The following is a 12,239-nucleotide window of genomic DNA, read 5'->3' on the forward strand; positions in this document are numbered from 1 at the left end:
CCAGCTTAAACCGCTTTGCAAACTGCCTCAGAAACAGGAAAAGCAGTGAAAAGCATTCATCAGCACAAAAAGGCTACTATTTAAGTAAAATGAATGAACAGTGCCAACAATGAACTTTAAAACACAAGTCAGAATCTCAGTTTTTTTCACGACACCAACCTTCAGCTTGTGAAGAAGTGTTGCTGACTCCTTCCTGCCCCTCTACATCTGATCTGTGTAACAGATATTTTTTAAATTAGTTTTATTATTTTTCTTATTGGCTGCACTGGGTCTTCTTTGCTGCTCTCAGGCCTTCTCTAGATACGGTGAGTGAGTGCTTTCTCTAGTTGTGCACAGACTTCTCACTGTGGTGGCTTCTCTGGTTGCAGAGCTCTAGGGTGCACAGGCTTCAGGAGTTGCAGCACGTGGGCTCAGCAGTTCCGGTTCCCAGACTCTGCAGCTCAGGCTCAATAGTTGTAGCAGACGGGCTTAGTTGCTCTGTGGCATGTGGGGTCTTCCTGGACCAGGGACCCCCTGCCCTGGCAGGTGGATTCTTAACCACTGGATCACCAAGGAAGTCCTGATGTGTGTTAACAAGTCACCCCAGGAGCTTGGCAGTTTGAGGCAACTAAGTCACATTATCTCCCATTTCCCATCAGAAATCTGGGTGCAGCCTAGCCGTGTCCTTCTGCTGCAGGGTCTCAGGAGGGCTCTGTCAGGTGTCACCTGGGGTGTGGGCTCATCCAGAAGCTCGCCAGGGCGAATCCTCTTCCAGGGGCACCACGTGTCTGTGGCGAGTTTCCGTTCCTTTCAGGTTGCTGCGTGGGGAGGGCTCCGGTCTTCACAGGATGTTGGCCAGAGGCCTCCCTCGGTCCCTTGCCACATTTGGGCTACTCATCTTGGAGCCTTTTCCCTTCAGGACATGTGCTCCGAGAGAGTGAGGGAAAGCAAGCAAGATGGAAGTCGGGGCCTTTTGTTCTGTTTTTGCTTAATCTTGCTCCTTTTCAGAACCACTGCATTGAGGTGTGAAGACATGTGAAAGGCTGTACATATTCAGTGTGTCCAGCTCCGAGAGTTGGGGGATAACTTTACACCCGTGAAACCATCACTCCCATAGACATCTATCATAAACGTGCATCTCCTCCTGAAGTTTCTTCCTGCCCACTTTATTTTGTTGTTTTTGTTATTATGTGTGTGTGATGATAACACTTAAGATCTACCTTCTTAGTAAATTTTAAGTCTCCAATACAGTATTGCTAGCTGTAGGCACCCTCCTGTATAGAAGATAGAACTTATTCATCTTGCATGACTTAAACTTTGTTGTTGTTTGGTCGCTAAGTCATGTCTGTGTCTTTGCGACCCCGTGAACTGCAGCACGCCAGGCTTCCCTGTCTTTCACTATCTCCTGGAGTTTGCTCAAACTCATGGCCACTGAGTCAGAGACGCTGCCCCCTTCTCGTGTTGCCTTCAGTCTTTCCCAGCATTGGGGTCTTTTCCAGTGAATCAGCTCTTTGCATCAGGTGGCCAAAGTATTGGAGCTTATCTCCCTGTTTTCCTCACCCCCAGCCCCTGGAAACCACCATCCTGCTTTCTGCTTCTATGAATTTGACTATTTTGGATTCCACATACAAGTGAGATCATGCAGTGTTTGTCCTTCTGTGTCTGTCTTCTTGCATTTAGCTTAGTGTTCTCCAGGTCCGTCTATATTGTCCCAAATGGCAGGGTTTCCTTTTTAAGGGCTGAATAATATTCCTCTGTGTGTCACCACCACATTTTCTTTGTCCATTTGTCCATCGAGGAGCATTTAGGTTATTTTCATAGCATACCCCAGGATATGCATCCAGTCTCTGGAGGCTCATCCCATAACTGTATTCTGCTTATTAGAGGCAAGTCGCTAAGCAGGTCCAGGTCCAGCCTGCAGTCAAGGGGAGGAGATCGCACAGGATGTGAATATCAGGACTCAGGGGTCTTTGGGAGCATTCTGGATTCATTCTGCCATGAGTAGTAAGGCTCAATGAATGTGAGTCAAATTTGTGGTAGTGCTGAGCTGCTGTCCTTGGCAATGGGATGCATGCAACAGGATTTCATAGTCCTTGTTCAGACTTGAGTTCAGGTTGGTGGTGATTTGACTGAACAGCTAGGATTCTGAGCTGTAGGTCATGAACCAGCAGATTAGCACACATATGCAATTTGTTCTGGCAAGTATGTGTAGGTAGTTTTGTTTGTTTACATGCTTGTCTTCTTAAGCTCTGGAACAGAAGGAAGAAAAGGGAGGGAGACCTAAAGCCTGAGATCCACTCTTGAGATGATAGTAAGCTAGGCAAGGTGGGTTGGGAGGGTGACCGTGGACTTTTAAAAGCTTGTGTGCGACATCTGGATCTCAGCTTAAATGACACCACTTCTTGGTGCATCCAGTTTAAATTAACCATTGTGTGCTGTGCTAAGTCAATTCAGTCGTGTCCAACTCTTTGCGACCCTGTGAACTGTAGCCTGCCAGGCTCCTCTGTCCATGGGATTTCCCAGGCAAGAATGCTGGAGTGGGTTGCCATGCCCTTCCCTAGGGGATCTTCCCAACCCAGGGATCAAACTCTTATCTCTTACATCTCCTGCATTGGCAGGTAGATTCTTTGCCACTTGCGCCACCTTCCCCCTTAATCCTCTGCAGAACCCTTAGCACCCTCCAGCTGCCCTTTCCTTGTAAGTCCTTATTTGCTGCTGCTTCCCTGGTGGCTCAGAGGTTAAAGTGTCTGCCTGCAATGCAGGAGACCTGGGTTCAATCCCAGGAAGATCCCATGGAGAAGGAAATGGCAACCCACTCCAGTATTCTTGCCTAGAGAATCCCAGGGATGGAGGAGCCTGGTGGGCTACAGTCCAGAGGGTCACAAAAAGTCGGACACAACTGAGCGACTTCACTTCACTCCTCATGAGAACTAAGCTCAAGAGAGCCAGGACCTCACCTATCTAGGTCCTCTCGTGTGTCGTCAGCACATCACACAGGGCCTGGCAAACAATGGGCTTTCAGTAAATGTCAAGTAAATGGGTGAGATGAACACAGAGATGTGAAATGATGCCAGGGGGCTTTCTGGAAATTCTAGTATCCTCTTGACTTCCAGAGCAAATGCCATTTATGCAGCTCACCTGCAAAATACAGTCATTTGTTCAAAAGAAGACAGTCTCAAGGTCACAGTGTAGTTCTGTCCCTGCAGCTGATGGCTGGTGGCCGTCAAGCAGGTCGTGTCACCTCTCTGGGCTGAGGATCATATCTAGGCTGATGAGTGAGTAAATGTGTTCAGGCTGCTCTGTCCCCAGAGCCCATGTGGGCAGAGGAGGCTACATGTTTTCAACATTGGTCTGCCACGTGTGATTTTGTTTGAAGGAAGGGTTCTGTGGCCAAAGAGAAGTTTGAAACCACAGTTTGAAATCTCTGTGCCCACTGATGGGCATTCTAGCTCTGCAAATGCAGACACTACTGGCAGATTAGAATAGAGGCCTGTGGCCCCCAAGGCTGTGGCAAAACCAGTAGGCAGGGCAGTCTGATAACTTACCTTCAGGTGATATAAGTGCTTTCCAAGAACATAAAGAATGAAAGATTCTGGTTCCCCCACCCTGACCCACAGCCTCACACCTCACCTATGCCCACATCACGCTGCCTGGGAAATGTCAGCGTCTTTTTTTTTTCCCCCCACATTGACTAAGATTTCATTTTTGGCACTGCCTTTCCAACCAGATAGCCAGAGCTTCTGAACTCCAAGTTTTGTAATTAAATTTCTGTCACATCCCTTGAAACAGCGCAAATTGTGCCATTAAGCCTGGCGTAAAAGATTTGACAGCACTTCACCTAGTCATTTAAACATAATACTTCTGGCAACTTTCAATTTGCAGTATTTTAAATTGTAATTAAAAAACTATTGAACATTAATATGCTCTATACAGCATGCCGTGATACCTCTGTGCTTCATCTTGGCCATCTAGTTTTTAAAGAAACAGCTTGGTTGCGTGACTGTTAATAGCCCACGTGGTTTTTTTTTTTTTTTTTTTCCTCCCAGCTTTTGGGAATCACCAGGTCCCAGGCATAATTAGTATAAATCAAAATCCTCTAGCTGATGACAGGAAAATGGTATGTTTGAACAGCAGCTTATTAAAATGACCTACTTAATTTAAGAAAAATATTGTATCCACTCGCACAATAACCTGGATGCTTTCCCTGACAGATTTTATAATGTTTCTTCTCTCTTTTTCTTTCTTTATCTTTTTAAGAAAAGGAAAGGGAATGGAAAGGCCCGTTCTACTTCATCCAAGGTGCAGACCCCCAGTTTGGACTGATGAAGGCCTGGGCCACTGGGGACTGTGACAACGGTGGTGATGAGTGGGGACAGGAGATCCTTCTGGCTGAGCAAGCAGTCCAGGCCGTCAACAAGCTGAACCCCAAGCCCAAATTCTTTGTTCTGTGTGGGGACCTCGTCCACGCCATGCCAGGTAAGACTCGGGCTGTCGCTGAGATCTTATCTCCTTCCCTTAAAAAAAAAGATCTCTCTTAAAAGACATCTCTGCTCAGTGACGGCTCATTCCTTTCTCTTCACAATGGTTGCAGGATCATCAAACATCAGAAAATACACACTCATTTTAGTTTTAGAATATGGCAAGGTTAATCACAGTAATAAGGCAGAGCCACGGTCCTGATTATCTGTGCTTCCTATGAAAAATGGGACAGATTCCCGTGTGTCACCTTTCTTCACTTATAGGAGACAGACTCGAATTGCTTTCGGATCCCACATCCATAAACATAATCTTCTCCTTTCGTTTCCCTCCTTCTTATGCTTTTACTTCTCCGGTCTTCGTTCCTGCTTTTTCAGTTTTAGATGACAAGCTAACTTGAACTGGATTAATTGTTTGTTTTTTTTTTAAGTTTGTGTTACCTTGCACGTGTGCTAAGTTGCTTCAGTCGTGTCCAACTCTTTGCAGCGCTTTAGACTAGGGCCTACCAGGCTCCTCTGTCCATGGGATTCTCCAGGCAAGAATACTGGAGTGGGTTGCCTCGCCCTTCTCCAGGGGATTGTTACTTTCTGGTACTGTGAAGTCCAGGGGCAAATTTGGACTTCAGGAATGGCTGGATCCACGGGCTCAGAAGTTGCTATCAGGACTCCATCTCTTCCTCGCTCAGCCCTGCTTTCCTCTGAGTTGAATTCATTCTCCTGCAGGCACTCTCTAGGTAGTGGTTCCTGAGCTCTAGATTTATGTCCTTCTAACTGAAACCACAACAGAAAGAAAGTGCCTTGTTCTTGATGGCCCAGTCGAAGTTCCAGACCAGTGTCCATCCAACTCACACAGCTCCATGAAGCCAGGGTATGGGAACAGCTCCATGGCAGCCAGGTGGTCAGAACAGGATGGTTCCCCTCAAGAAAAAGTGAGATACTAGGAATATGAACACAACAGATGCCTTCTAGAACTCTCCTCCTTTTTAAATTTCCCTTTCCTACTCTGACATCATTCTCTCCAGGCAAGGAGAAAACCCAGTGAGCATGTATAAATAAGCAGGCGGAAACCACTCCTGCTCATCTGGGAGGCAGAGCAGGCCCACCTCTGATCACTCTCATCTTTGTCCTGGTCTCTGCTTACTGAGCAGAGAGGACCCAAAGACCATTGCAGAAAATGCTGCGGCTGCTGTGGGTGTTTGTTTTTGGCTAATGTTACCTTGTAAACCCAGACTCTTTGAGTCCTGCTATGATTTATTTATTTATTTATTATTATTATTTTCTTTTTGGTCACCCCATGCAGCATGTGGGATCTTATTTCCCTGGCCAGGGATTAAACTTGTGCCACCTGCAGTGAAAGCACAGAGTCATAACCACTGGACCTCCAGGGAAGTCCCCAAGTCTTGCTGTGATGTCTAGCGCCTTTAGAAGCTGAGGTCGTCTAAAGAAAGCCCAGGGGCATTCATTCCTCCCCACCAGGGCTCTCTTGTCCGGCAGCCTACCTATCCAGAGCAATCCAGGGTGAACGTGTGAGGCTGGAAGAGAGGCTGCCCAGAATCGCTCTCCCTGAAGTCCAGGGAGTGTGGCCAGCAGGGAGAACCCCCAGACCTTCCCACATTCTCCATTGGCTCATGTTTTACACAAAGTCATGATTATGGACGTTCTCGTGTCCTTGACTCCCCCTGGAAGACCCAGTGATGTCACCCCTGGAGAAGCAGCCTGTCCTCTTTGTTGTTGTGGTTTAGTTGCTAAGTTGTGTCCAACTCTTTGCAGCCCCATGAACTATAATGTGCCAGACTCCTCTGTCCTCCACCATCTCCCAGAGTTTGCTCAAACTCATGTCCATTGAGTTGGTGATGCTGTCCTACCATCTCTCACTCTATTGCCCCCTTCTTTTGCCTTCAATTTTTCCCAGCATCAGGGTCTTTTCCAATGATTCAGCTATTCACATCAGGTGGCCAAAGGATGGGAAAAGCTTCAGCTTCAGCATCAGTCCTTCCAATGAATATTCAGGACTGATTTCCTTTAGGATTGACTGGTTGGATCTTCTTGCAGTCCACAGGACTCTCAAGAGTCTTCTCCAGCACCACAGTTCAAACACATCTCTTCTTCAGCGCTCAGCCTTCCTTGTGGGCCAACTCTCACATCCATACATGGCTACTGGAAAAACCATAGCTTTGACCATACAGACCTCTGTTGAGGGTGGTGTCTTTGCTTTTTAATATGCTGTCTAGGTTTGTCCTAGCTTTCTTTCTGAGGAGCAAGCGTCTTTTAATTTCATGGCTACAGTCACTAGGTGGAAAAGGGGGAAGACAAGACGCTGGATCAAGGTGTGCATTAGGGCTCCTGTGGCCACATCTGTGGAGATGTCAGCTCCACATCTGCCCCTGCTGCACTGGGGACACTTGGCCAGACCCCTTGCCTTATTATTTTTAAACTTTATTTCAGTTGTTGCTTTTGGCTGCGCTGGGTCTTCGTTGCTGCACGCAGGCTTTCTCTGCTTGCCCTGAGCGGGGACTAATCTCTAGTTACAGTGTGCAGGTTTCTCTTTTCGCAGAGCATGGGCTCTAGGCATGCAGGCTCAGGAGTTGTAGCACACGGGCTTTGTTGTCCTGAGGCATGTGGGATCTTCCCAGACCAGGGGTCAAATCTGTGTGCCCTGTGTTGGCAGGAGGATTCTTAACCACTGGACCTCCAGGGAAGTCCCCTGCTCACCTCCTTAGGGCCTCAGTTTCTGAATCCAGAACTCACTGATGGCGGTTAAAATCTAAAACCTTAACAGTCTGGGGCAACCCAGCACAGGGCAGAGACTCTATACCTCCATGCATGTGAGCATCTCAGCAGCTTGGTACAGAAATGAGTTCTCAGGATGGTGCTGAGTTTTGTAGAGAGGTAAAACTCTTAGCTGCCAATGAACTTAACCACCCTTGGTGACTCTTGGCTGAGGGTTCCCCTGTGCTGAGATCGTTCAGGTCCAAAGTGACCACAGAGCACTGCAGTTTCAAAAGGAATTAGAAATCACAGCAGGACTCAAGAGTCTTAGTTTACAAGGTAAATGCCACTTCCAAATGGCCTGATTTGCTGTCAGCTGGCTTGTCTAGACCCGTTTGGCCCGATATATAGTGTAGCATCAGCTCAAGCTCTCAGTCCGGACCACACAGTGAGTCAACTTCTGCTTTTATTGGACACTTGAAACAGATTCCAAATTTACTGCTTTTCTGTCCAGTGGTTTTTTTTTTTTTTTCCTTTGAAAATAGAATATTATGAGACTCACTTGGATTATATAACATGTTCTTGTGGATGTTTACCAGCTTTTCTGAATTATGTTAATGTATTCAGTCTTTTCAAAATAAGGTTTAAAATAAAAGCATTCTATGTGATTACATTGCTTCTTAAATAAAGTATACTGAACATAAGTAAATGTAAAGATAGAATTTTTATGGTCATCCCTACCAGTTGGTCAGAAGACCTCGAAAATATAAACTGGCAAACTTCTGAGAACTGGTTTTATATTCAGTGTGACCCGAGGAGAATTCGTGTCTGTTTTGAAGATTTGGACTATTCTGTGGAATTGTAACTGAGCCAGTGAAAGGACTGTAACTGTTCTGAATATTGTGGTCTGAGGCTTAAACAGAATGTTTTTGAAACTCATTACCATTTTTTTGCATTTAATTGCATTTTTTAATATGCAGTTGGTGGCTTCCCCCTCATTTAGCTTGTACACAGGGGCAGACACTAGAAAAGTAATTATTTGCTTTGACCGCTTAGCACCATTGTTAATTATCAAATGCATATATTAATAGGCAAATAAAATCAGAGAACACACTTTTAATTCTACCATAAATATTATCTTGGGCCAAGTAGTTTTAAGTTCAAGTCAGAGGAAAAAAAAATTTACAAGTAATGTTTTTTCTAATGGAAGTCCTAATGTTTTTTCATTCTAAATATCCATCATAATATCCATTCATCTGCAAACATTTATTGTCTGCAAACTAAGTGCCAGTTTATAGCACTAGACACTGTGGATGCAATAGTTAGAAATGAGAGACCAGCCCTTCCAAAGAGCTTGGAGTCTAGCAAGGAAAGTGCAAAACCCAGGATGATTAAGAGGTACTATTAGTGCCAAGACCTGCAGGAAAAAGCCTAGGAAATGCAGGACGAAGCCTATTTAGTTTTGAAACATGTTTTCATTCTGCTGGCATCTTTTAGGTTATCTTGGTATTTTTCTTATTTTATAAAGCTTCTCTGTGGGATAAACCACATTAGAAGTAGCAAATGAAGACCTGTACCAATATTGAGACCATTGATTTTTCAGTGCTTCACTCTTGAGCCCAGGGTGACTTTCTTTGGCCCTCCTGACGTGGAGGCATCGACCTGCTGATGTAGTCCCCAGGGGCCTTGTTAGGTTTCAGCAGTTACTGTGAGAAGCCGACAAATGGGGTTGTGATGATACCGTTAGAGCACAGGAGACCCCCTGCAGCCTTTGGAACCACTTGTTATTAACACACGTGTCTGTCCCTGTTTGCTAACAAGGGCTCTAACCAAAGAAACAGATAATGGGGAGGAATTCTTCCCTCAGTACAGAGTCTTCTTGAAGAGTTCTTTGTTTACTGACCTTCACTGGGGCAACCGTTACATGATGTCATTTGGGCAGCCGTTACATGATATCTCTCCAGTCGATTCAGACTCCGAAGTCCTGTTACATTTTTATGTAACGAGGCAAGCCCGTGTTGTTATTGTTGCTGTTCAGCTACTCAGTCCTGTCTGACTCTGCCACCCCATGGACTGCAGCACGCCAGGCTTCCCTGTCCTTCAGCATCTCCCGGAGTTTGCTCAAACACGTGCCCACTGAGTCGGTGATGCCATCCGACTGTCTCGTCTTCTGTCGTCCCCTTCTCCTCCTGCTTTCAATCTTTCTCAGCATCAGGGTGTTTTCTAATGAGTTGGGTCTTCACATCATGTGGCCAAAGTATTAAAGCTTCGACTTCAGCATCAGTCCTACCAGTGAATATTCAGGACTGATTTCCTTTAGGATGGACTGGTTTCATCCCGTTGAAGTTCAGGTGACTCCAAAGAGTCTTCTCCAACCCCACAGATCAAAAGCATCAATTCTTCGGTGCTCAGGTTTGTTTATGGTCCAACTCTCACACATCCATACATGACTACTGGAAAAACCATTGCTTTGCCTGTACAGACCTTTGCTGGAAAAGTCATGTCTCTGCTTTTTGATACACTGTCTAGGTTTATCATAGCTTTTCTTCCAAGGAACAAGTGTCTTTTAATATAGTGGCTGCAGTCACTATCTGCAGTGATTTTGGAGCCCAAGAAAATAAAGTCTGTCACTGTTTTCATTGTTTCCCCATCTATTTGCCATGAAGTGTTGGGACTGGATGCCCTGATCTCTGTTTTTTGAATGTTGAGTTTTAAGCCAGCTTTTTCGCTATTATCTTTCAGCCTGCCTTAGCATTAGTTTAATAAGTGCTTTACTAGTTTCCCAGGTGGCTCAGTGGTAAAGAATCCACCTGCCAATGCAAGAGATGCAGGAGACCCAGGTTTGAGACCCAGGTGTAATCCCTGGGTTGAGACGATTCCCTGGAGAAGAAAATGGCACTCCACTCTATTATTCTTGCCTGGGAAATCCCATGGACAGAAGAGCCTGGCGGGGCTGCAGTCCATGAGGTCACAAAGAGTCAGATGCAACTGAGCATGCACAGCACGCTCTGCCTGGTATTGCTATTTTAAAGTTTGAAAAACTAGATTTGGGGACTTCTGTGGCAGTCCAGTGTTTAGGGCTTTGCTCTTCCAATGCAGGGGGCACTGATTCAGTCCCTGGTTGAGGAAGTAGGATCGTACATGTCACACAGCCAAAAAAAAAAAAATCCCAAACAAACAAAAAACAACTCTAGTTTTCAAATCAGCTCTGGCTCAAAGCATTTTATATAAGTTCATGTGAACTTGCAGTGTTGATCTTTCGGAATTTATAGATAAAGCAACCTTTCATCACTAGAAGCAGAAGGCTCTTTCTTCCCTCCCGTTTATGTCCTTTTCCAAGTTCACCTCGGCACACCCGTTGCACAGTGGCCACATTTTATTTTCAAAGTTAAAAGTGTTCCCAGGCAACTTATATTTGAAGTTGGGCAACCATTCCTGTTGGGACCAGAGTGACTGAATATGAAAATGAAATTGAATTTGGAAATGATTCTGACAGATTGAAAGAGAGGGTCCGTGCACAAAGATGATGTATGCTACAGGTAACTGCAGAATAATCCACTTAGGTGGAAAAGTCTTCACTTCAAGGTAGAGAAAACTGGGTTTCTGCAGATACGGCTGTGAACGGCTGGAGAGTTAAAGGGACCAGCGGCATGGTGATTAGGAGTGGAAGACACTGTGCGAGTGAGCAGCAGAACTGCTGACACGTGGAACTGTGTTTTCCCACGAGAGCTGGCAGATTCGATTTCATCTGGTTTGGTAGCCCCTCACCTTAATTTAGGGGCTCTCCTGGTGGTTTAAGTGGTAAAGAATCCGCCTGCAATGCCGGAGACCTGGGTTTGATCCCTGGGTTGGGAACATCCCCTGGAGAAGGGAATGGCAACCCACTCCAGTATTCTTGCCTGGAGACTCCCATGGACAGAGGAGCCTGGCGGGCTACAGTCCATGAGGTTGCAGAGAGTCAGATACGACTGAGCAACTAACACACACACACACACACACCATCTTAAATTAGATGTGAAGGGCTGGGCCGAGGTCCAGATACAAGTAGCTCTGGCCACATGACCGTCAAGATTCCTTCCCCACTGCAGATCTCTGATTCCGTGATGAATGGGTGGAACTGGGAAATACAGCAAGATGGAATGCTTTGGCGTGCTTGGCATCAGGCAAAGAATAAGCCATTTGTCCTCCGGTCGTTCACACTGTCCAGGAAGGCTGGTGTTCATTTTTCCCCAGCTGGGCAGGCACAAACACATGAATGTAACTCTGGTACAAGACAGACTGTGATAAGTAAAGCTTTAGAGGCACACTTTGGAAAACCAAAGCCAGGATTAAGGCTGGGGCAGGGAAAAGGCTTTATCGCCTCCTTCCAATCTCCACAGTTCACCTTCCTCCAAGCTGAGTTCTTTGTTCCTAAAGGGCAGCAGATTTTTTATCTAACACCAATGCTGTGGGTATGCGAAGGGTGTGAATCGAATGAACGGAGGTCAAGTGAATCACTGTGTTTCCCAGAGTCCTTAGGCAAGTGGCTGGCACATGGTAGGTACCAGATACCAGTTTCTGGATTAGATGACTAATCAGTTCACTTATTTAAAACATCTCTATTGAATGCTTCAGAGAAGGTAATGGCACTCCACTCCAGTACTCTTGCCTGGCAAATCCCATGGACAGAGGAGCCTGGTGGGCTGCAGTCCGTGGGGTCGCGAAGAGTCGGAGACGACTGAGCGACTTCACTTTCACTTTTCACTTTCATGCATTGGAGAAGGCAATGGCAACCCACTCCAGTGTTCTTGCCTGGAGAATCCCAGGGATGGGGGAGCCTGGTGGGCTGCCGTCTATGGGGTCGCACAGAGTCGGACACGACTGAAGCGACTCAGCAGCAGCAGCAGCATTGAATGCTTGCTCTGAACCAGGCACTGTTCTGGATGCATGTGCTACATCAGTGAATAAAACAGACAAAAGCTTATGCTTGACCTAGAAATAAGGAATAGGGATACTTGGAAACATGAAGTTTTTATTATTTTGGATCATTCTCATCTTTTGAAGGATTGAAACTCAGGTAGCTGTGGATCTGTTTTA

At 45.9% G+C, this 12,239-nt stretch overlaps 1 protein-coding gene across 1 annotated transcript in view; it reads left to right on the forward strand.

Annotated features, from left to right (window-relative positions):
• Positions 1–12,239, forward strand: part of CPPED1 (calcineurin like phosphoesterase domain containing 1) — a 130,880-nt gene that overhangs the window by 22,780 nt on the left and 95,861 nt on the right. Inside the window, exon 2 of the mRNA XM_052635855.1 lies at positions 4,237–4,455. Coding sequence (XP_052491815.1) covers positions 4,237–4,455 — 219 coding nt within the window. The remainder of the gene's footprint in view (positions 1–4,236; positions 4,456–12,239) is intronic.

The sequence above is a fragment of the Budorcas taxicolor genome, chromosome 2 (assembly GCF_023091745.1).
Source record: "Budorcas taxicolor isolate Tak-1 chromosome 2, Takin1.1, whole genome shotgun sequence".
Lineage (NCBI taxonomy): Eukaryota > Metazoa > Chordata > Mammalia > Artiodactyla > Bovidae > Budorcas > Budorcas taxicolor.